The sequence below is a fragment of the Rousettus aegyptiacus genome, unplaced genomic scaffold (assembly GCF_014176215.1).
Source record: "Rousettus aegyptiacus isolate mRouAeg1 unplaced genomic scaffold, mRouAeg1.p scaffold_m13_p_12, whole genome shotgun sequence".
Taxonomy (NCBI): Eukaryota; Metazoa; Chordata; class Mammalia; order Chiroptera; family Pteropodidae; genus Rousettus; species Rousettus aegyptiacus.
In genome coordinates, this window is record NW_023416287.1 from 76952337 (window position 1) to 76975693 (window position 23357).

The window sequence follows — 23357 nt, forward strand, 5'->3', positions numbered from 1 at the left end:
TTCTAGATGCATAGGAGTTATTACATATAATGAATACCTTAGAAGCATTAGAACTTGATTTGTGTTTAAAAGGTAGTAGCGCAGATCCAATATTTCATTTACCATTTTGATTGCTGTTGTGAAAAGATTTTTTTTCTTTAGGGTTAATTGTCATTTGGGATGCTTTTGGCTGCAAGTAACAGGAGATTTGACTTAAAATGGCTTAAAGAATAAGGTTCTTATTATTTCACTTAACAAGAAGTCTATAGGTAGGGGGTCCAAGATTAGTTCAATGGCACCACCTTGTCATCAAGCATCTTGGCTTTTGGTTGCTTCAGCTGTAGGCATCATGTCCTCATAAAACCACATTCACATAGAGGAAGGTGTGTATTTTCTCTCTCTTTTTAAAAAATTTTTCCTACCAACAACTTTTGATAGTAATTTGGCCAATATGCACCCCAAAAAGGAGTGTTATCACTAGGTTCATTTTTACCTTGGGATGATGGTATTACCTAAATGTGAAACTAGTGTGCCTTCAATGAATGCACGTTAAAACTAAGTTTCCCTAATGTGTTTTTATACAGCTTCCAGATACGATTTTACTTATTTAATTAAACAGCCTTCCTGTGCTTAGGTCATTGAAAGCCAGCACTGTCTTTAAGTTACCAACATATCCCAATGCCTGGTACATTGTAAAGCATACTGTAATTATTAAGGGCGAGTGAATGAATGGTCTTGTCTACAATAAAGTAGACCTAGGACTGCAATTGGGTTTTAATTCAGTGCTTTTTTAACTTTACTATCTTTCTTATGTTTCTAAATAATAGGATTGTCAATTTTATCTTTTAAATGTTATTAAGCATATGTAACAGAAATATTCATTATTAATGACAGTGAGTACTCACCTGCTAGGGAGAAAGATAAATAAATGCATCTTTACCTGCTGATGCTATTGAGAAATATTAATTGGGAATAGATGAAGAGAAGTAAATGTGTCATGCTTGGATGATGTGATCTATAAAAATCATTCTCGCAAAGCAAAGTGGAGTAGTAAGACAACAGTAATAGTCATGAATAAAATATGATTTAGGAATTTTGAATTTACTGATAAATCACTGTTGTCTTTTATAAAGTTGCTCGATTTGTGTGTTAAGAAATAAATGCATTTTATTGATTCAGTGTGCGTGAGAGCATATACACCACATAGTAAGTGCTCTGATATGTATTGGATTCAGCATGCTTAGTTACATTTTAAATTACTATTACAGTCTCTTTCTGGTTACTATATCTCCCTGAAGGTTAAAAGAGATATATGATTTGGAAGAGTTAAAGGTGGGCAAATTATGTAATCAAAGAGCACACTTTAAGAATTCGAAGACTTAGGTACCAGTCACAATTTTGGCCGCAAGACTTGAGTAAGTCACAGAACTTCTGAGCTTCATTGATGAAATGGAGGGTTTAAATGGGATATCTGTTAGTTTCCTTCTAGCTCTAAAACATGCTTGTCAAATTCTGGGTTATTTAAGAAACCAGAATTGTTTTCAATACTACAGACAGTTACTTAGCATTTTGCACAAGGTAAGTGGGTACCAGGATAATTAAAACAAGGACCTTGCTGTTTAGAACTCCCAAAATTAACTTTTATTCATATGGCAACATATCATTTATAATAAATTTTAATAGAATTAGAAATATGTAAATATCTACTGCTATTGTATCACAGATATTCCATAATTTGTAAGTTCTCCCACTTGACATTATCCATGAGTGAACTAATTTTGAATTACATGTTCAAGGCAAAGCACTGGATATAGTTTCTAAAACCAACTCTATTATACTTTAGCTAATTTTTAACAGATCACAAGGATATGAATAACTGACGATATCAAAACAACTTGTATAAAGGGTTGATGATTTCCTAAATTTGAATACAAAGTATGCAGAAACAGTGAAAATGATAAGAGATTGATAAATCTTTGGGTTTTTGATATGTGATGGCTGTTAAAAGACATATATAAAATAGTTTGTTTATTCCTAAATTTTCCTTTTTTTCCCCTAAATTTTTCTTTTTTTTCCTTTCAGGTCTCAGAAGAGTTTTTTTTTTTTTTTTCCCCTGGGCTCCAGTTATGGAATGAGTAGGTCTTGAATTTTTGCAGAAGATACTGAGAAAAAAATCTTTAATAGGAACTTATTAGTTTGAAGTAACTTTTATGAAGGGTGTATTTTTAAGTGTTCATGGCATACCTCTAAATGATTTCATGCAAATATCTCAGATGTATCATTTTTATTGCATAAAGCACACTTTAGTTTTTTTTTCTGAACTCCTTAGATAAGAAGCCTTCTGGGAACATATTTGTCATCAAAAAGCTTATAACTGTGTGCCCTAGGAACATGAAACTTCATAAAATTTTATGACTCAGTAAAACATTAAAGTGATTAGAACTCCAAAAATTAACTTTTATTACTAATTTAGTATGAGAACTAAATTCCTTTATTCTACTCTCTAGCTTGGTGAGCATCCTTATGACCATTTCTTTGAATTCTTTCCAGCTAATGACTTATCTCTGTTTCATGAGGTTTATTTTCTGGGAATTTTTCTTGTTTCTTCAGTTAACTCACCATCGCCAAGTATAACAGTTTCCCACTCAATACCCTGCAAATCACTAGGAGCAAGTTCTTCTAAACTTACTAAATTTTCTGTAATTCGAAATGTCACTAGAATGGATGGATCCTAAAACCATGAGTGAAAGGTTTACATATATAAAAACATGTAAGGATATTTACATAGTCTCAAAGTATCACAAAGCGGAAAATTGAGGACACAACCTTACCTTTGTAGGATTTCTCTAAAAAATGTCTGATGTGACTCTCATCATGAGGAAACAATCAAATACAAATACATATTTGAGGGACATTCTGCAAAACAACTGACATGAACTTTTCAAAAATTTCATTGTTGTAAACAAAAAGGCTGGAGATGGTACCAGATTGAAGCAGACTAGAGACATGACAATTAAATGTGATTTAAGATCTTTAATTGAAACCTGGATTAAAAACTTTAAAGAACAGAATTGGGACAATTGAGAGGAACTTTAATATAAATTACATGAGATAGCAGTACTGACATTACTTTTTCTGATTATGCTAATTATATAGTAGTTATATGGGATATCGTCCCTTGTTCTTAGGAGATACACACAGAAATGTTTAGAGATGAAGAGTCATGATGTGTACAATTAATTCTCAAATGACTCAAAAAGAAATGTACACAGTACACTGGCGGAGAAAGAGAGAAAGCCAATATGGCAAAATATGACTAATTAGGGAGTCTAAATGAAGAGCGTATGAGGTCGTTCCTTGTTCAAGTTTTACAACTTTTTTGTAGGTTTTTAACTTTTCAAAATAAAAATTGGGAGGAAAATTACTTTTCAAGTAAGCTACAACATTATCTGGAATTATTTTCTAAACTATTTAGTCCTTTTCATGTTCAGCTATATACTGTACAACACTAAATATATATCAAAATTAGTTATTTTATAATTCTTTTGATTTAGAGTCAGACTGTCTTGTAAGATGTAATGTCATTCTAAGGGCATTTTGCTTTCAGTATTTTTAGAAATGCCTTATATCTTTCTGTACTTATTTTTTTAGGAAACAGGAGTAGCATTAGCTTAAGACTGGAAATCAGTCAATCTACTGTAAATCTACAAATTCTAGTGTTAAGATTTCATTAGGATTTCAGAAATATCCAGCCTCGGCCTTATTGCTCACAGTTTCTGGATAATTTTCCTATGTTTAAACTTCCTATAAAAGCAGCAAAGGTTTTAAAAGTTTCAGTAGTGGAAACTGGAGAAAACTAGTGAAGTCGGTAAAAGCTAGGACGGTGTTTTAAAACGAGTATATGGATTGGAATGAATGAGACAAGTGAGTATGCTAATTTCGAGCAGTTTGGAAAATTGTATATGGGGCTCCCTGTTAACCACTTTGGTGATAACTTCAATAATTTGTTAATTCAAAGTCAATTCTTAGCTTGGGTGTGGTTTTGCCCTTCCAACAAATTCCTACTCTTCAGAAAAGTCCAAGTTGCCAAATAAGCACATCAGAAATGAAATGTAGGCAGAAAGTAATACACCGATTTGCCGGACTCCCTCATTTTGTCTACCCTAAGTCTTGGTGTGTTCCCAGTAACCTTAAGATATTATCACAAACTTAGATGAAAGATATATATTTGTCCCCACTCCCCACCCCTATTTATTTGAAAGTTATTTGCAGCGTCTATATCCTTACCAAGCTTTAGAATTTCATTTAGTGATACAACCTGTCCCGACCCGCGGGACTTGTTATTTGGTGGGGGCGAGGGAGACCCAGCCTGTAAGGAAAAACGGGCGGAGAAAGAGGAGCGGAGGCAAGACAGTATTCTGATCAAGCCTCCTATTTTATTTTGCAAAGCAGCTATATTTATACAGCAAGAACAAAGGGGGGCAGGCAAAAGGGACTTGTCACAATATAATTGATCTTCAGCTGGTGCTGTGGGGAAGGGGCAGTGGAAGGAAAGAAGATGAAAGGGGGTACTGGTCATGTGCTGATAAGCAAAGATAAAAGAAGCTCTCAGAGTTATCAAACAGGATGTCTGTGGTCGGCCAGTCTCTGGAATGTTGGTGTCAAGGGCTGCCATTTGTCTTCTTTATCTTCTGTTCTTGTGAGGCCCAAGCCCAGCACGTTTTATCCTTAACCCTTAAGGGCCCGTTTAGGTTGTGGCGCCCCTAACATCTCCTCCCTTTCTGTTTTTAGAAAGGCGGGCCTTAACCGAGTGGGGGAACATTGACCTGGTTCCTCCCGTGGGCTATATACGCCCATCTATTGTTGGCTCTTGGTATCTTTTGGGGAGGAGAGGCAGAGCCGGTTTTAGATTGTGATTTGGATACCAACCTCTATGCAAACCAGGTATGTTCTCAGGGAAGGACAGAGGGGACCCTCTAGTGGGTCTTCCCTTGCAGTAGCTTTGCATCTGCACCCATCTCGATGCCCATACCTTCCCTTGGTCTATCAAAGGTGAAGGTAGACATTTCTCTGTCCCTTATGTCGTCCCCGTAGGGAGAGGGGGAGGTAAGTGTCTGGCAGTCCCCAACCTTGGGACGCCCCTGCAGCTAGGCGACAAAGGTCTGGGGTGAGTGAATTCCAAGGTGTGGTGGCCGCCAAAGAGGACGTAGAAAGGGCAACATCGCCCGCCTCGTTAATGATTTGCCATGTGTAATTAAATATTTGATGAGTATGGACGGAGGCAAAAAGTCCGCAAAGCAGGAGTAGGCACATTATTATATGCAGGTGCAAAGAGTACACGCTCCTAAGAAGAAAAGTGTAAAGAACAGCAATCCTAATCTGTGGGTAAGGGGAATATTAGAGTCAGTGCAGAGGAGGACGAGAAACAGGAGGAAGAGCAAAATTCCCGTGAGGAGGAGAGGGGCTGGAGACTATCCTCTGCAATGCATCTCCGGAGGACGAGGCGATTATCTGTAAGAGAACAGAGGGGAAGCGAGGTCTCAGGGCTGTGGATCCCTGGGCGGATTATAAAGTTTTAGTAGCCGGTCAGGTAACCACCGGGCGTTTTGAGCCTGATTATCATAGATGCAAGCGTGTCCCTTTCCCCAGATAAGGACAGGGTCAGGGCCCTGCCATTTATTGGTGAGGGGATCTTTCCAAAGTGCTTGTGTATAATCAGAAGCGGTGGCCGGGTGCCAGAGACGATCAGCAGCTGTTTTGCCGCAGGCGTCTAAGGTTAGGAAGTTAAGGACAAATAGGGCATGATTTATTAGGGTTTTAGGGCTGGCTCTTGTGTTATAAAGGGCAGTATTTCCGGACTGTATTTTAAAGAGCATATTTTTTAGCGTTTGATGAGCTCTCTCAACAATGCCCTGTCCTTGGGGGTTATAGGGAATACCCGTGATGTGTTTTATTCCGAGCTGCGCGCAGAATTGTCGGAAGGAGGCGCTAGTGTAGCCTGGCCCATTATCAGTTTTAAAAACTTTTGGCTGGGGGATGACGGCCAAAAGAGCTATGACATGTTGAATAACATGTTTGGTGGCCTCCCCGGTTTGGGGGGTGGCATAAATGAATCCACTATAGGTGTCTATAGAGACATGGATATATTTAAGTTTTCCAAAGGGAGGGTGATGAGTAACATCCATTTGCCAGAGTTCTCCAGGAACTATTCCCTGGGGGTTTACTCCCAGGTGAGGTTCAGGTAAAAGTGTCAGACAACCCTTGCATTGACGGACAATCTGGCAGGCCTGTTCTCTGGTTATGGAAAATTTGAGGCGAAGGGTATGTGCGTTGAGGTGATGTAGAGCGTGAGCTCGTTGTGCGGCAACAAAGGGGGTGTCTTCCTGGGCGGCAGCAATCAATTGGGTGGCCTGGTCTACTATATTATTTCCCTCTGTGAGAGGCCCAGGTAAGCCTGAATGAGCGCGAATGTGTCCAATAAAAAACGGAGCATTGCGATTAATGATTAGTTTTTGTAATTTGGAAAACAAAGGGGAAGCATTTGTGGAGGGACGTATGTAGAGGACCGTTTCAAGTAGGGGTACAGAGACAGCTACATAGGCGCTGTCAGTATAAAGATTGAAAGGAACCTCGCTTAGGAGTTCAAAGACTGTAATTATAGCTGTTAGTTCAACAAGCTGTGCAGATTGAAAGGCTGTCTGTATACGGGTAACCTGTCCATTAATACTAAAGGCTGCTATGCCTGAAGAGGAGCCGTCAGAAAACACTAGCGTGGCTCCCGCAATGGGAGTGGCTTTGGTTCTCCGGGGAAAAACAATGGGGGTTTTCTGTAAGAACTGAATTAATCTGTCAGCAGGATAATGATTATCAATTGTTCCTTGAAAGGAGGTGCAACTAATCGCCCAGTCATCATCGTTTTGAATTAGCCATTGTACCTGAGCTGTATTATATGGGAGGGTTATAAGGGTTATAGTGTCAGGGTCCTTTCCAAAGAGTTTTAAGGCTGACTCCCGCCGCGAGATTAACAGCCTGAGATACCTTGGAGGCAAGGGGGTCTATGGCCAGATGCATGGCTTGGGACATTTTAGAGGTGAAGGGATCAACGTCACGGCACATGCGCAACATTTCATCAAGGGTTTTATCTCGCGTCTTTCCGCGCAGCACCGCGCGGCAAGAGGCATTGGCATTTTCGTAGGCCAATTGTTTAACGAGCCTGTCATTAGAGGCTTCGCCCCCGAGGGTTCTTTCCGCCGCCTCTAGGGGCCTACTGACAAATTCGCTATAATCTTCTTGTGGTCCCTGAGTGATTTTTGTAAGAGGAGTAGTCGCAGCCCCTGAAATAGGGAGTGCCCTCCAGGCCCCAAGCGCAGCGCTAGTGGTCTGGGCGAGGAGTGCAGAAGGGAACCTTCTCTGTTTAGCCTCCGCGGAGGTGGCAGGGACCGCATCGGGCCCCTCCCTGTGGAGCTTATCGTTTAAGTCACGACCTACTTTCTGCCATTTTTTAGGGTGAATTTCAGGTCCATTAACAATGAACCAAGGGCAAACCTTGTCTATAAAAAGAAAAAACTTAATAAGATCCTTTTTCTTAACTCTAACTCCTCTTTCCCTAAGAGATTCTTTTAGGTCTCGAATAAAGACCGCTTCTTTAGAGAGCTTGGGGCCCATTTTTCAGGGCGGGGCTCGTTCGAGGGCGGGGGCCCTTTTAAGGGCGGGGGCCCATTCCAGGGCGGGGGCCATTTACTATGAACCAGGGACAGACTTCATCAATGAAGAGAAAAAATTTGACTAAATCCTTCTTTTTTACTCGGATTCCTCGTTCCTTGAATGAGCGTTTTAAGTCTTTTATGAATAGTGCTTCTCTGGACAAGGTTTGTCCCATCTTTTTGTTTTATTTATCTAAAAAGAAAGAGGGATAGGAACTGAGGAAGTGAACATAGGTATCAAGGCAAAAAGGAGGAGAAGGGAACTTAACTTCTCTCCCGCGTGGGCAGCCGGTTAGTACAATCCGCTAACACGGCTTCTCAAGAGGCGAATCGCAGACCTACAGCTCTCTCCAGGGCGGAGGGAGAGGTCTACGACCGGGATGCCCTCTGAGTGGACGACTTCTGCCTTAAAGTCGACTGACACACTGTATTCTCCCAACTCAGAAAAAGCAGCCTCTAACCTCAGGGGTGGACGGCTTGTGCCGAGAAGCGGGCTAGAGAGAAAAGTCCCAAATCCTTTGAAAAAAAAGGAAAAGACAAGAGGACCTAGAGAAGACAGAGGGAGTTATGCTCAACTCTTTTCCCCGTTTAAAATTTGTTACTTATGATCCTAGCAGTCCGTGTTGAAACTAAACTAAGGCGGATGAACACTCACCGAAGACGGCGATCTCCGGTGAGCCGAAGACGAGGACCTTCCATGAGCGGTGAAAGGCAGTCTTCCCTGAAAAACTTCTTCTCTGAAAAACTTCTCCTTAACGAGCTGCAGCCTCTGTTATTTCGTAGTCCGCCTGGGTAAGGGTTCTGCACTCGAGCCCCACGTTGGGCGCCACTTGTCCCGCCCGCGGGACAAGTTATTTGGTGGGAGAACCGAGGAGAACCCAACCTAAAGAAAAGAGGGGTAACACGGACGAGAGAAAAGAGTGGAGGCAAGACAGTGTTCTGATCAAGCCTCCAATTTTATTTTGCAAAGCAGCTATATTTATACAGCAAGAACAAAGGGGGGCAGGCAAAAGGGACTTGTCACAATATAATTGATCTTCAGCTGGTGCTGTGGGGAAGGGGCAGTGGAAGGAAAGAAGATGAAAGGGGGTACTGGTCATGTGCTGATAAGCAAAGATAAAAGAAGTTCTCAGAGTTATCAAACAGGATGTCTGTGGTCGGCCAGTCTCTGGAATGTTGGTGTCAAGGGCTGCCATTTGTCTTCTTTATCTTCTGTTCTTGTGAGGCCCAAGCCCAGCACGTTTTATCCTTAACCCTTAAGGGCCCGTTTAGGTTGTGGCGCCCCTAACAACAACCTTAGGCAAATGTCACACTTCCTTGTTCTAAGTTTATTTTGGAAAATGCTAATGGTGGTGGGAAGCGAAAGCATGACATCAGAGGCCAGACACAACTTGTTAGAAGAGGTTGGATTTAATGCTTGTCGCAACGAGAGAGGTTGCACACCAAGGGCACACTTTAGGGAACTGAGGAGCCTCTCTGAGAGTTGTTAGGAGTTGGGCTTTGATTAGGTGATTTGAGAAGCAGGGGTTTATTCTGGATTGTCTGGATTGAGGGCCTCCCGAAGTAGGGACAAGTCTTTGGCTGGGTATTTTGATTTGATCCTATCTGGAAGGAGGGCAGATTAGAGCTGCGCTAAAGCTGCAACTGGCGGCGAAGCCTCAGTCACACATGTGAGCTGGGAGAGGGACGACTGATATCATTTGGTGCGCACAGTGATCTTGTCTTTGTGCTTAGACAAAACTGTGAAGTGATCTTATGTCGTCTCCATCACAGTCAGAGTGACCCTGACTGATGTTTTGTTAGACTGTGCAAAAGAACGCCACAGCCTAGCTGGAAGTACCAGGTCAGTTTCTACCATGGCCCAGGCCAGGCCTAGCTCTCACTGTCAGATGAGGTCTCAGATGTCGAGCTGCTTTTTTTTCTCATCTCTTACTAGATAAGTGTATCTTGTATGAAGTTTGGCTCTTTGCAGACATAGTTTTCCTGTTGCAGCCTTGAAGATAAGCCCAGACCTCTCTGAGTAGGAGGCCAACACTTTCCTGAAGAGAGGTTGTTCTTCCATCAGTCACTCAGAAAAAAGGTGAATCTGTCCCTAGGTTAGAAGGGTTACAGACGTAACTTTTCACTGACCAGTATATCCTGAACATTTTTTTATCTATCATGAACTATTTCACTTATGGTTCCTAATAATGGGTGTTTAAGCATCATCTCTAGAGATGTATTATTCTACATAATTGGCTGGTTATGTGAATTTTAAAAAAGATTTCCAGGCGATTTTGGTATATGCTGCTCTTGGGAATAAACAATTTGCCTATGTTTCCACACAGGTGTTCAGTTTCTAGGCTCTCTGTTCTGTTCCATTTGTCAATTTTCCTATCTCTGTGCTGAATCATCTTTATTACTAAAGTTGTAGATACCTGTTAGGGAAAGTTTTCCCTTTTCTTCATAAGGAGAGTCTTCCTTATCCTTGGGTCTTTTCTCTTACATATAAATTTTTAGAATTGGCTGGTCAATTTTTACCAAAAAACTATTGTGAAGCTTTGATTTTTAGTCTATGGACAACTTGGGAACAATTGAGATTTTTGTGTATGGAGTTTTATCCATGAAATATTTCTCCACTTTTTTTTCATGATTGATGTTTTTGACTTATAAATTCTTCCATATCGATCTTGTATTTTTCCAATGATTTTTTAATGCCATTTTTACTATACGCAGAGTTACATATAGTTGAGTCTTTTCCTATACCCGAAGTGCTTTGTTTGAATTCTATAGCTCTAAAGTGTTACTCGATGTCTTGTTATTTTATAGGAAAAATTTCCCCCACCCCAACTTTTGTAGGCTGTAGTTTGACAAACCCTGGCTTAAATGATCATGATGCATGTTTGAATATAGGACCCAGAACAACATTCTCGAGAAAGCATTAAAAAACGACCTTTTCAGCCAATGTGTGTGTACCTGCAGGGTTTTAAATTGCATTATCTGTCACACCACTTCGTTTATTCAAAAGTATTTATTTTTATAAATTTTTATCCACAGCTGAATATTATGGTGACTAACACAAGCATCGTTCTATAAACGAAGGTATAGTTTACAGATTTTCTCAAAATTGAAAAATTTTCATCAGTAGTATTTCTTCTACAATGTTAGATTCACCCCTGAATATGATGTGAACCCCCTTCAGAGAAGCAGGCCATCATGAAAACACCAGTTGGTGGCAAAATGTTATATCCAAATCTGGATCATTCTGATACAATATCACTTTAGAAAGTATCTTAAATTCATTTCTGATCAATCCCCTTTATTAGAATTAGAAATTTGTTTTTAAGAAAAACAATCTTTAGTATCTAATGACCTTTATAATAAGAGGAAAAACAGTCTTATGTTTTATTGTCATTGGCATCAACCTCTGATGTTCTATTTACCTCCCCAATTCTCTAATTATGGCACCAATGATATAAAAAGCGAATTGTGGCTACATGGTTCATGCAGCAAATTAATTCAAGAAGGTGAGTACAGAGAAATATTCTATGAGGATGAACTACAGGGTCCTGCCCCATGCTATCACATTTTAGTGTGTCTTGAGTCACATAGGCATTACATAAAAGTTTCAATTTAGGAGTGATACCCTTGCTGCCTTAGAATTAGGCCAAATGTGTGAAAATGATTAAATTTACTTATGCCAAAGAAATGGATTCTAACTTATTTGTTACTATTATCTTAATCCATTAAGGTTCTAAGTAAATATTTAATGAATTGATGGTAGCAGCTATTATTTTTCTAAGTTTTCCAAGTTTCTAGTTTTGTTTTTTGGTTCTATAGAAAAGCTTTAAAATTTAGTATAGGAAAATCAGAAGAGGAAACACTTATTGACATGCTCCATGGAAAGGGAGGAAAAAGTCTGTTTTCCTTTGGATCTAATCTGCTTGCCAGGTACCATAAATCTAACTGCAGGTGTGACAGCAGAGGGAGAATGCATGAAGGTAATAATTTTTTGTCAGCTTCAACAATTATTAATATGTACATAACACAATTACTATAGGTAAACAGGTAGATCCTATGTAATACTTAAAACACGAATTGTTTAATCTATAAATATTTATCTTTAAAATGCTCCTAATGTTTCAAAAGACAAATCAAAACTCCCCCATGATGTTATATCAAGCATTAAAATTCTTCCCACAGCAACACCTATTTCAGAGAAATAAGTGATAAGTCAGTTATCTTAGTAACTGCTAAAGGCACATTGTGAGAAAAGTGTCAACTAAATAATAAATATTAAAAAATAAAGATAACTAGTGTAGAGTTCAAAGTTTTGTACTGAATTATTTAAATTAAAAATCATTTCATGAAGTTGGAAGAAGTTTGAGTTGAACTAAAAAAAGTTTGCAAAGACTATAAATGCTAACAAAATATTAAAGTTCCCCTACACATACTTCTTCCATTCTCCAAATGTCCAGTTAAATAGGACAGATCCAAACATTAAGTAACCAATTACTATATTTCTTTATTATTAGTGGTCTATAAAAAAGACTATTGGTTTTTAAGCGTGTAGAAGTTAAGTACGGCTCCAGTGAAATACCTTTATCTTTTAGAAAAGGAAAAGGAAATCGGCCATTTCTTAGGCTAGGTAGAGGACTATTCATAAAGTACCCCCGCTCCAATTAATTCTAATTGCCAAGCTTTTATTCAGTGAGTCCTTTGCACCTAGTGATTAATCAGTGACCTCATAGATATAGTAACCCAAAGAGATCGAGAGAATGGGGGTATAAAACAATATGTAAGGACAGTAAGCCATTGCATTTATGGAATCATTGCTTTTCGAACTCCTTAACACTCTTTAACAAGACATTTTGAGTTGTCTTGAAGATTAAGGGCAGTCCTTACATGAAACTCAGTTTTAAACTACAGTGCGGTAAAAAGCAAATTATACTTAATAAACAACCTTAAAAAGAGGTAGCCATGAACCCAATTGGTTTAGAATGGCCTTCCAACAAAGTCAGTGTGTGAGTTGAAGGGTGTGTGTCACGGATGTCAGATTATGTAACCATAACTGGGAAAGAAGGCACAGCGTTCTTTCCCAGTTGTAAGAGTGCAGTACACAAGATTGTTTAGGGCTTGGAGTCTGTTGTGTTTCCAAGACAACAGGTAGGGACTGAGTGGCTGAGTAAAGGAGGTGGGATGTGTGCATGGCAAGGTCTTCCGTGTGCAATTCATGGAGAAATCTTGACTTAACACAGAGGTTCTGTGATTTACAGACATCATCTGGTTTTGTCATAGAAACAGCTTATTGTTACCATCTACCAGAAGTATGGTATAAATAGTGGAAAATGGGTATAAAGGATATGTAGGGTTTTCTAATTGAATGCCTGCTTTGAAGAGAAAAAAAAATTTTGTGAAAGCAAAGAAAATCTATTGTAATATCATTGAATACTCTTAATCTTTATTTCAAAGCAGAAACATTTGGTTATGTGGTAAATTTAAAAAATGTTGAAAATAACCTTTGAAAAGGAAATTGACAAACTATTCTGTCTCCTTAAAAGAACACACACTACCAAAAATCTTTTGGAAAATAACACTCCTCATACTTCTTTAGACAAGTTTTTCAAATAACCTGATCCTAAAGATGAAGTTTGTTTCCTTTACTATCTTGGTTATGTGCATTGTGTGATGTTTTTATTAGTGGTTAATGACATTAAGGGATTAAAGGCTTTCATACTGACTCATTTGGCTTTTGATCTGTAAATAAGTTATTCAACTTTCAGCTTATATAGATCGTGAAATTTTTGTTGATTAAGTGCACGGACTAACATTGGAAACGTCTTTCCATCTTGCTTGCATTTTTGGTTTGAGACAGTAACCTTTCAGCATAATTTCCATAAACCCAAGACTATGAGTCTTCTAATTTTGCTTCAGAAGCCAAGACTCAGAATGTTTGGTGTGGAGGTCCGTTAACACCATCGTCTCTGCATCACCAGGCATTAAACCTTTGGGGAACTTCTCAGAAGGCCTTGGCCTATGTTTTGTTTTCTCAAAACATTTCCCCGCAAATGCATCTATACCTTTGGTTGGTCAACCTAGGGAAATGTACTATATGTCATGGTTTTTAGTATCAATATGTGACTTACATATTTTTATTTTACTTTAGACATTCTCTAGTTGTTTGCAAAGATCAAAACTAGGCAGTTTCCATTTATGGACTGGCATCTTTTATATGGCCATGAGGACTGCAGATTGTGGTATGTATTTGTTTATACTGAAATCATACTTTTAAAAAAATCTTCCATATTTCAAGTGTTTTTATTCTGAGCAGTAGGTACAAAAAATAATGACAGATATGTCTTATTCTGTATAGTGCTGAACTCTGCACAGGCTCTCAATCTCTGATTTGATATACTTTTGCAGATTGACCAGGTCCTTAAAATCATTTACTGTATTTACTTCTTGCTCTCACTGGCAATTGAGCCAAAGTTGGAAATATGCATTTTCAGACTTCATTGAGAAACTCCAAATTGAGACAGGCAGGGATGTGGATTGAGTCCATAGTCAGAGAAGATGGATTAAATGGGAACAAAACAGGAAACATGTGCTTGTAGTCTAATAGCAGTTGCTGAGGGTCATTCCGCTCTTGCAGCTGTGCCTGTGGGGAAGGAGAGGACTGTAAAATACTACACTTATCAATAGCCAGTTTAGGTAAATTCACCCAAGTGAATTGGCATATATCATGGAAGTAGTTCTGTAAATTAAGTAGGGCTAGGGAGACCACATTCTCCTGAAATTCTGAGTAATTTAGCAAGGCGATAAGCCTTGGCTTAGGCTTGTTGGAGATCAGATGATTTTAACCTTGCTCCTAATTCTAGCAGTCTTTTAAAAACTTTCCATCTAAAGAATTAAAAAAAACATTTAGGTGCAAACCATGTGGAGAGAGGCAATGTGGTAGAGTAAGGCCGTGGCCACTGAAGTTCTAATTAATTGGCCTGAGTTCTAATCGTGGTACCACCTTGGGCAAGTTCCTGAACCTTTTTATGCCTGTATCCTCATTTGTAAAATGGAATAGGGAGAGTGATGTCATAAAAATGACAGAATGGGAACCTCTATGGGTCAGTGTCTTCACAGAAGCAACCCTTGAGCTGGAAAAAGCAATTGATATCAACTATCTCAGAGCTCTGGAATCTGATTAGACACATATGAAGGATTAGGAAAATGAATGATGAAGAGAGTGGCCCCTTATCTTTGTTAAGATCAGCATGCATGGACCAGCTACCATTCCCTAGCCCAGTGATGCTGTAGGGATGGTGACCCAGCCTGCTGGAGCAGCTGTCTGGTGCCAGGGCAGTCAGTGGGACCTTGTCCTCCAAAAATGTGGGGTTGTACACTTTGGTTGGTCTGGCAGTTCCCTGAAGGGCTGGCGCAGGTGCTTGTCTCAGTTTCAGCTGTCTTGGGCTGCAATGGCTTCCTCTAGTGGAATTAACTGGAAGATTTAAAGGGACAGAGCCCCTCTACTTAGACCCAGACATTTTAGGAAAAGTATAATAACTGAAATGAAAAATTTCAGTGCATTAAAGTGGCTCAACAGCAGACTTGAGCAGGGAGAAGAAATGATCAGTGAACTTAAAGATAAGGCAACTGAAATTCTCCAATATGAGGAACAAATAGAAAAAAGAATGAATAAAAGTGAACAGAGGCTGAGAGACCTCTGGGACATCACAGCATACCAACATACATCAAAGCATCCTAAAGGAGAAAAGAGAAAGGGGCAGCAAAATATCTGAAGAAAAAATGGCCCAACATTATCCAAATCAGATAAATATACATAGCCAGGAAGTTGAACAAATTCCAAGCTGGATAAACTTGAAAAGATTTATACTGAGACACAGTGTAGTCAAATTATCAAAACCCAGTGACAAAGGGAATCTTGAAAGCATTAAGAGCTGACTTCTCATCAGAAACCACAAAGGCCAAGAGGCAGTGAGATGACAAGGTCCTGAGAGAAAAAACTGTCAACCAAGAATTCTATATCTGGCAAAACTATCTTCCAAGAATGAAGGAGAAATTAAGTCATTTCCAGATAAACAAAAGCAGATGGAGTTACCAGTAGACCTGCCCTACAAGAGATAGTAAAGAAAGTTCTTCAGGCTGAAATGAAAGGACATTAGGTAAATAAGAAGCCAGCACTATACTTTTGGTTTGGAACCCCTCTTTTTTCCTATATGATTTATACAAATGCAGAAAACAATATTATAAATCTGTTAATGGGCACACATGTATAACAGATGTGACCTGTGAAAACAATATAAAGGTAGAGAGATGGAGATATATAGCAACAGAGTATTTGTATGCTATTGAAACTAACTTGGCATTTAAACTAGGTGGTTATAAGTTGTTAATTGTGATCACCAAGGTAAGCACAAAGAAAATAACTAAAAAAATATATAGGAAAGGAATCAAAACGGTACGGTACACCACACACACACACACACACACACACACACACACACACACACACACCCACACCCCCCCCCCCCGGCAGTAATGGAAGAACCGTGGAACACAAAAGACGTAAAACACAGAAAACAAGTAGCTAAATAGCAGAAGTGAATCCGTTATCAGTAATTAAATGCAATTAAAAGGCAGAGTGGCAGAATGGATTTTAAAAATGATTGATCTATATGCTATCTATAAGAGACACGCACAGTGACAAAGATCGAAAGGAAAAAGATATTCGAAGGAACCAAAAAAGCTGGAATGGTTATACTGTCATTCAAGATATATTTTAAGAAGAGATTACTAGAGAAAAGGGATATTATAGATTGATAAAAGGTTCAATCCATCAAGAAGATACAACAATTTATATATATATATATGTATGTATATATAAAATACGCACACATACACCTAGCAACAGAGCCCAAAATATATGAAGCCAAATTGATAACTGAAGAGAGAAACAGTTCTTTAATAATAATAGTTGGACACTTCAATACCCCCTTTCACTAATGGATCGAATAACTAGATGGAAGCTTAGTAACAGAGGCCATGAACACCATTGTGATCCAATTAGACCTAACAAACATATACATGACCAAGTTGGAATTATCCCCAGAATGCAAGGGTGGTTCAACATATACAAGAATAATATTCTCATGTATGTATATACTTTATGCACTGATGGTAGGAATGTAATGTAGCTACTATGGAAAACAGTTGAGGTGCTTCCTCAAACGTTTAAACGGAATTGTAGTAGTTCTCCCTTTCATCTATGGTTTCAATTACCTGCAGTCCAAAAATTAAAATTCTAGGTGTCAATTTAAAAATACCCATGTGTTTAGCATCTTGAAGGATGGACCACCTTTTTAAAGTAATTTTAACAATTTGAAAAAGTAGTTTGAAATAGGAAGAAGCAGAAAGGACATTTAGGGATGAATAAGCAACCAGCTTTAGTAATTTAAGATACCAATGAGGGCTCTGATGTAACCATGGCAGAAGGGGCTCTCTACGATCATTGATAGCTCATATGCAGCTCGCTCTGAGCTTTGCTGCATTTGTTATTTCAACCTTCTCAGCATATGAAAATGTACATAAAATGGGAAATGGCAGGAGGCTCTTAAAATTTTTTTACAGGACTTACGGTTTTTTTATTTCTCTACATCAGTCAGATATATCAATAGGCTCTACTATTTAAAGGGCTTGAAGAAATTGGAGGAAAAATTTAAGAGCTTAGATTGTTTTTTTACGAGACTATTTCTAGTTTCATTTGTGAGTTTAGAAGTAGGGTTGATAATATTCTGCTTACTTTAATTCCATTTGGTGCTCTAGATTCAGTAATGTGTTAGTGGCAAATGAAATAAGACTGTGTCTAAAATCTGAGAGGCAGAGATTATAAAAGTTCAGTCTTTTGTGTATGTTATTCATGGATGATATGGTTTATATTTACCTGAATAATGTAAGATCTTTCATCACATAATGTAACCAGTATTTTATTAATGAAAAGGTTAAAAATCTAAACTATTTATTAGTTTTAGGCTAGGACTTTAAAAAATTAATATTTTAAAACTCACCTGGATTTTTCGTATAAAACTCACTGTTACCCGTTCTTCAAATTCATTCAGGGGAGTATAAAGGTTTAAAATTTTGACAATCTGTTAGAATAAAAACAAAAGTTTAGCACAGAGCTAAGTGAACATAAGCAAACATTTGAATTTTAAAGAGCATATGACAGTGGCATAGGACCCACAACTGAGAGCTGGACTGACATTTAGGAGTCTACAGTTCTTAACTCAAGCTACTAAGCCTTGCCTGGGAGATCGAAGCCTTCTCATCACTGCATTCCTGTCTCCTATACCCAGGCTCCTCCCCTATGCTCTATGGCTTAAAAAATAATGAGGATTTTAGGAAACTGTTTCCTAAAATCTTCAGCCTCTTATCCACCAGTAATTTAAAGGTTTTTTTTTCCCACAAGTTCTTACTTTAGATAACAAAGATCTTGTTTAACCACACTTCCCTCCCTCCCACCACCCCCCCCAAACACCACTTATAAAGAAACAGACTTTTTTCTTATTTGAATGGAGAATCATCTTTATCTGCCTATCAGTCGTTTGGTGGACAGCCTGCCCATATGCAAACCAATGCCAGTTGCATTCTAGAAGTAAACTTAATATATTTAAAAGGGAGAAAAAAAAAATTGAAACTTTTCAATGCATTTATAAAAGGAAGCAGTTTCCTAAAGAGTTTGGTATTTCACCTTTTAGTAGATAGTGGAAGAGGCAAGGAAATGATTTCTTTTGTATCACTGAGCTTGGATTTTGTTGTTCTTTAGGCTGTTCAGGGAGAAGGTGCATGATTTAATTTGGAAAGTTTGATTTCCTTGTGCTAGTCTCCTTTAGTGACAGCACCTTGTGGTGGCCCACTTCTAAACAGGCACACTCACGATGGAGGGCAAGGTCACCTTGTGTGTGGACAGTATTTATCTTTTTGTACACTCATAATCTCTCTGCAACCAAGTCCTAGTATAGTTTTGTTTTTGTTTTTGGTGGGAGGAAAGAACATTTAAGTGTCTCCAGGTTCCTAATGATTTTGTTTTAAAAAACGTAAACGGTTCTAAGTGAAAACGTGATAACACAATAAAATTATAATTGTAAAGAAGCAATTTATTTACTGCCAAATGCCTCATGCTGCCAGTTTCTGAAAAAATTTGAAGTTCTAGATGAGAAACATTCTAGAATTCATTGTGTCTAAAAAAAGTTTGTATGTAAGCTCAATTTTTTTGTGGGTTTTCTACCTTATCTAAGTGAGCAAGAGGAAGCAGAAAATTAATAGAAAACAGTGGCATCTTGTTTCACAGGCCAAAGTAGTCTTTGATTCATCTAGGAATGTTCTATCAGCTGCCACTTCAGAATGACTTCATCAGGGGTATAAAAAGGCTGGACGTGCAACATTTTTTTTTTTTTTAAACCCCACTGGCAAGAACAGACTTGAACTGGAAGCTGGGCGTGCTCCGAGTGCACTGGGTGATGGGGCATGCAGTGACAGTACCTGCTGGGTGCTGAGGGACGTGCACAGGGAGCAGATGGCCTCGGCGTCCTCGGGGGTTTTCTTCTTTAACTGCAAGAGTTGGGCTGCCTGGATCAAAGGTTCCATGGTCTGAACAGCTCCGCTCTGGTGAAGGTTTTTTCCCCGGAGCCACTCCTCAAGTTGACTTATATTGTACCTTAAAGGTAAAAGTCAGCCGCGGTTAGCCGGTCCTCCAAAGGCAGTGAGATGAGCACAGCTGTAGTTCCTTTTGCAACCTCACTGCCACTACTGCTACTCTTCTCACCTTAATTATCTCGCATGGGCAAAAGCTTGAAAAGTGCCTGGCACTCTTTTTGTTGAATGAATAAAAATGAAGTACCTAAAGTGTCTGTCTGAGTTAATGGGGGGGAAAAGGCATTAAGTATACTGCATTAAAACGACTAATATTTAAAATTCACAAACGTATTTATACTTCGGTGTGAGCCTTCCTGGCTCTTAAACTCCTTGATTTTCTTTCTCTGACCTATCTGCATTGTATTTATGTATGAGCTTTAGCATTGTTAACAAAGGCACCATCTCAGTGTTTGAGAAATTTTGCCAACAAATAAAGAGGTGGTGGAGTTGAGCTACATACTGACTGTGACAAGGACCATCAAGTTCAATTTGGATTTCATTTTCAGAGACAAGTGTCTGGTGCTCCGACTCCGGCTGGCGTGAGCGGGTCCTCTACCTGTGTGGTGGGGGTGCCTCTCCTACCTGAGCTGCATGCCTGTGCTCCAAGAGCAGACGTCCTTCCGCAGGAGCAGGTTGTTGAGAGTCACCGCGGTGATCATGTAGAAGAGCTGCTTGAACACCTGCAGGGTGATCTCGGGGTCCAGGCCCTGGTCACACATGACCGTGTGAAAGCAGTTCATCTGGCGGATGATGGCCTCCAGGCAGTATGAGTTCTCCCCGTCCGCCATGCTGGAGGAGCGCTTCCGGTAGCCCGTTGGTTTCACACCGCAGAGACCTTGAATGCTCTCATTCTCCAACATGGCTGAAACTGGAAGAAAAGCGTGATTAGAGGAGCTTTGCCTGTTTCTCAAAGGTCTGGTTTTGGACCATTCAGGTCGCACAGTGCTCAGGGAGCTGGAAGCGATACCATCTGGAGGTGTGCATTGTCGACGTGCTCACAACTCGCAGCGTTCGGGAGAGGATTTCGAATGTGTTGGTCTCTGTATGGAATAAGGTAGTTGTGGGTCAGATTTTCACTTAAATTTATCGGTGATGGAACAAAGAGAATGGGCATGTACCAGCTCAATTCTGTGCTGGCTTTTGTGCTGAGAGTCCACAGTTTGAGAATTGAGCAACTGGGGTGTCTTCCTGGCCCAGCCACTGCGGGTTTGGACATCCTGCGGGTGTCCAAACAGCTCCTCTCCGTGAACCCCTGACCGTGTAAACAGGTCAGCTGGTCCGTCACACCTGCTGCACAGCAGTGGACTACGTGTCATGTATTTTATGTTCAGCAGTTAATCTTCTAAATACCCATTTACTGACGAGGAAATTGAAGCACACAGAGGTTAAACAAGTTGTGCAAGGTCACAGTGCTAGAAAGTGGCAGCGCCAGGATTTGAACCCAGGCCCATCTGACTTCTGAACTAGTACTATTATGTATCGCGTCATTTGGAGTCATAAAGTATCCCAGTTCTCCCTGTGTCTGGAGAGAAAAAACTGGTGCCTCATAAGAAAATTTTCAGATGGGAGGAAGGATTTGGAATGACCCTTATCCCAAGGGATGTATTTCTGGATGGCATGAAGGACTCTGTCCTACTTGGGATTCACTCAGAACCTCCTCTGCTGTAAGAACCTGGGGAAAGCGTTCAGCATAGGTCCAGGGGACCATTCCCTCCTCAGCCTACACGGAGCAGTGAGTGTCATTTTTCTTTTACCTTAAAAAATAACTGCTCTTATTTTTTAGCTCTGGTTTCACATTAAATGCCCACGTGAACTGCTCCGGACAAAGTGAGTGTTCCATGAATATTTATTGCATGAGCCCCTTCCTACTGTGTTCCTTCTCAGGAACACACTTAATGCTTTCCTTTTTTCACGAATTAAGTATATATGGCCAAGAGGATTGTGTATTTGTTACTGTATATGTATACCTTTTGAATTTATCACCTATGAAAATTGGGAAAAATAACATTATACTACAGAAAAAGGAAAAATGGTCTACATTCTCAATACCCAGACTTTATGTATTTGGATGGGATGCTGCTGTATATTTTATAGCCCTTCTCGGACGCACAGCGTACACCTCCTCAATCACCTTCACTGAGGAGGTCCTGGCTTGCTGGAGGCTGTGCCCAACATGCCCAGTTCCCTAAAGATAAGCAGGGCTTACCAAGTCTTCCCCTCACTTCAGACCCCATGATGACTGCTGGAGAGCTCTCGTTGCCAGCTTACCTATCATAGGCTGCAACACACCCTCGGCGATTTTAATGAGCTGCTGGTAGATCTGAATGGAAAGGTCACTAAGCACCTGACGGTATTCGGTGAGGTCGAAGTTCTTCAGACAGTGCTCGTTCTGCTTGGCCGTGTTCCGAGTCATGAAGCCCTGCAGGGGAGAGGCGTGCTTTACCGCGGGGTCTGCGGTCGGGCCGGCTCAGGACTCCCAGGCCCCCAGTCCCTTTCGCGATGTCCTAGCTGTGGGGTCTTAGCAGGCCCCTTGCATTGATAGGATGTTGCACACGGGCCTGTCATGTCACATTCCAAAAAAGGCAAGACAGACTGAGATGGCATATACTTCATCATCCCAGGGAGAAGGGTCTGTCAGAACTTGTTCTGGCACGAAAGATGGAATAAAGATAAGCTTTAGAAATTGTTGCGCTGTTGATTTATACTATACATCTTGACCTTGGGAAGGGTGGAGGGTAAGATGTGAAAGGAAGGGGAGAAAGCAAAGTGGAGGAGACCTTCGGGGATCTCGGAGTGGGCAGTGTCTGGGACGACCGGGGGTTCTTATTGGAGAAACAGGAATAAAAACATGCCAGATGTTACTAGGTCATCAGTCTGAACGCAAAGCCTGGGAAAAGTTCTTTCGTTGTTGGGCATGGTGAGTTCTAGACAAGGCTGGGCCTTGGAGGTCCAGAGTAGAACACGAAACGACGGGACCAGATGGGCCTCAGGCCCAGGGACCGAATCCGGTCGGGAGCACAATGCGGGGTGTCGATGTCGGCTGGCGCACGTCTAGCTGGTGGTGGGGCACCTTCTTCCTTGTGGCCATCTTCGTGTGCTTTCGAATGGCCGGCGTAGGAGGCACACACTGGGCAACTGGGCTTTCTCCCAAGCGTCACTGAAATGAGGCGCTTATCGGGCTCCTTCAGAAATTCAAGGTTATGAGGGTTTCCCTGGAGAGCCCCAGGTGCTCTCAGACAACGAGTGGGTTATGCCAACTCATTGCCCAGTTCCGCTCATTTGATGCAGGGTGCTTTCCGGGGGTTCCCGGGACCAGCGAGGCTGTCCTCATTCCTGCTTCTCGATACAGTACGGCACGGCCACAGCCTGCGGTCCCAGAGGACGCTCCGGAGCCCTCACGCCCTCTCCCCTTACGGGAGAATGAGGGTGCCTCGCCCCTGAGGTGCTCTGAAGGAGAACACACTTTGCTGTGCCCGAGGAAACGAGAATCTAAGTGCTGGAGGACTTGGGGCACTTTGATGGTTTTTAAGTGTGCTTTAGGGCACCGAGTGTATCTGAGCACTCACCTCATCCCCACTGTACTGCTTCAGACAGTGGAGGAGGCGGCAGGTGTTGGACAACCAGAACGTCGTCATCTCAAAGTCGTCGTTGTGCTTCTGTGGAGAGAGAGAGAGACACCCCTCCTTATGAGTAGCGGTTCTGGCCGAAGGCTTCCTTGGTGCCTCTGCTTCCACGCTTTCCACTCTTACCCAGCATGCCCCAGGCAGACCTGATGACTGGCAGGCACTTGTCAGTCACAGAGATGAGACCATTGCCAAGAGGCTGAGTTACTGTTCCTCCATGACTGCGGATGGTACACAGACCCCTCTTCCTGGTCCCCTGATCAGTGGTGCACACACGTGTGCGTGCACAGACGAGGCTTGACACCAGAGGCGCTGGGCTGTACCCTGACCACTGGACCAGCAGCCCTGGCAGGTTCTGAACTCTGTGGTC

The 23357-nt window shown here is 40.7% G+C and overlaps 1 protein-coding gene across 4 annotated transcripts in view; it reads right to left on the reverse strand.

Moving 5' to 3' along the window:
• Window positions 1-10673: 10673 nt before the first annotated feature.
• The window catches only part of MYO5B (myosin VB), a 288112-nt gene continuing 275428 nt past the window's right edge, over window positions 10674-23357 (reverse strand). For 2 of the 4 annotated variants that reach the window (XM_016164861.2, XM_036230035.1), the window contains 6 exons: window positions 22931-23020; window positions 21633-21783; window positions 19947-20232; window positions 19212-19386; window positions 17738-17818; window positions 10674-14319 (listed from right to left, as the gene is read on the reverse strand). In XM_016164861.2, the coding sequence (XP_016020347.2) occupies window positions 14167-14319; window positions 17738-17818; window positions 19212-19386; window positions 19947-20232; window positions 21633-21783; window positions 22931-23020 (936 nt within the window). In that variant the 3' untranslated portion in view covers window positions 10674-14166. The remainder of the gene's footprint in view (window positions 14320-17737; window positions 17819-19211; window positions 19387-19946; window positions 20233-21632; window positions 21784-22930; window positions 23021-23357) is intronic. The other 2 variants (XM_036230034.1, XM_036230033.1) reach the window with 1 other exon arrangement.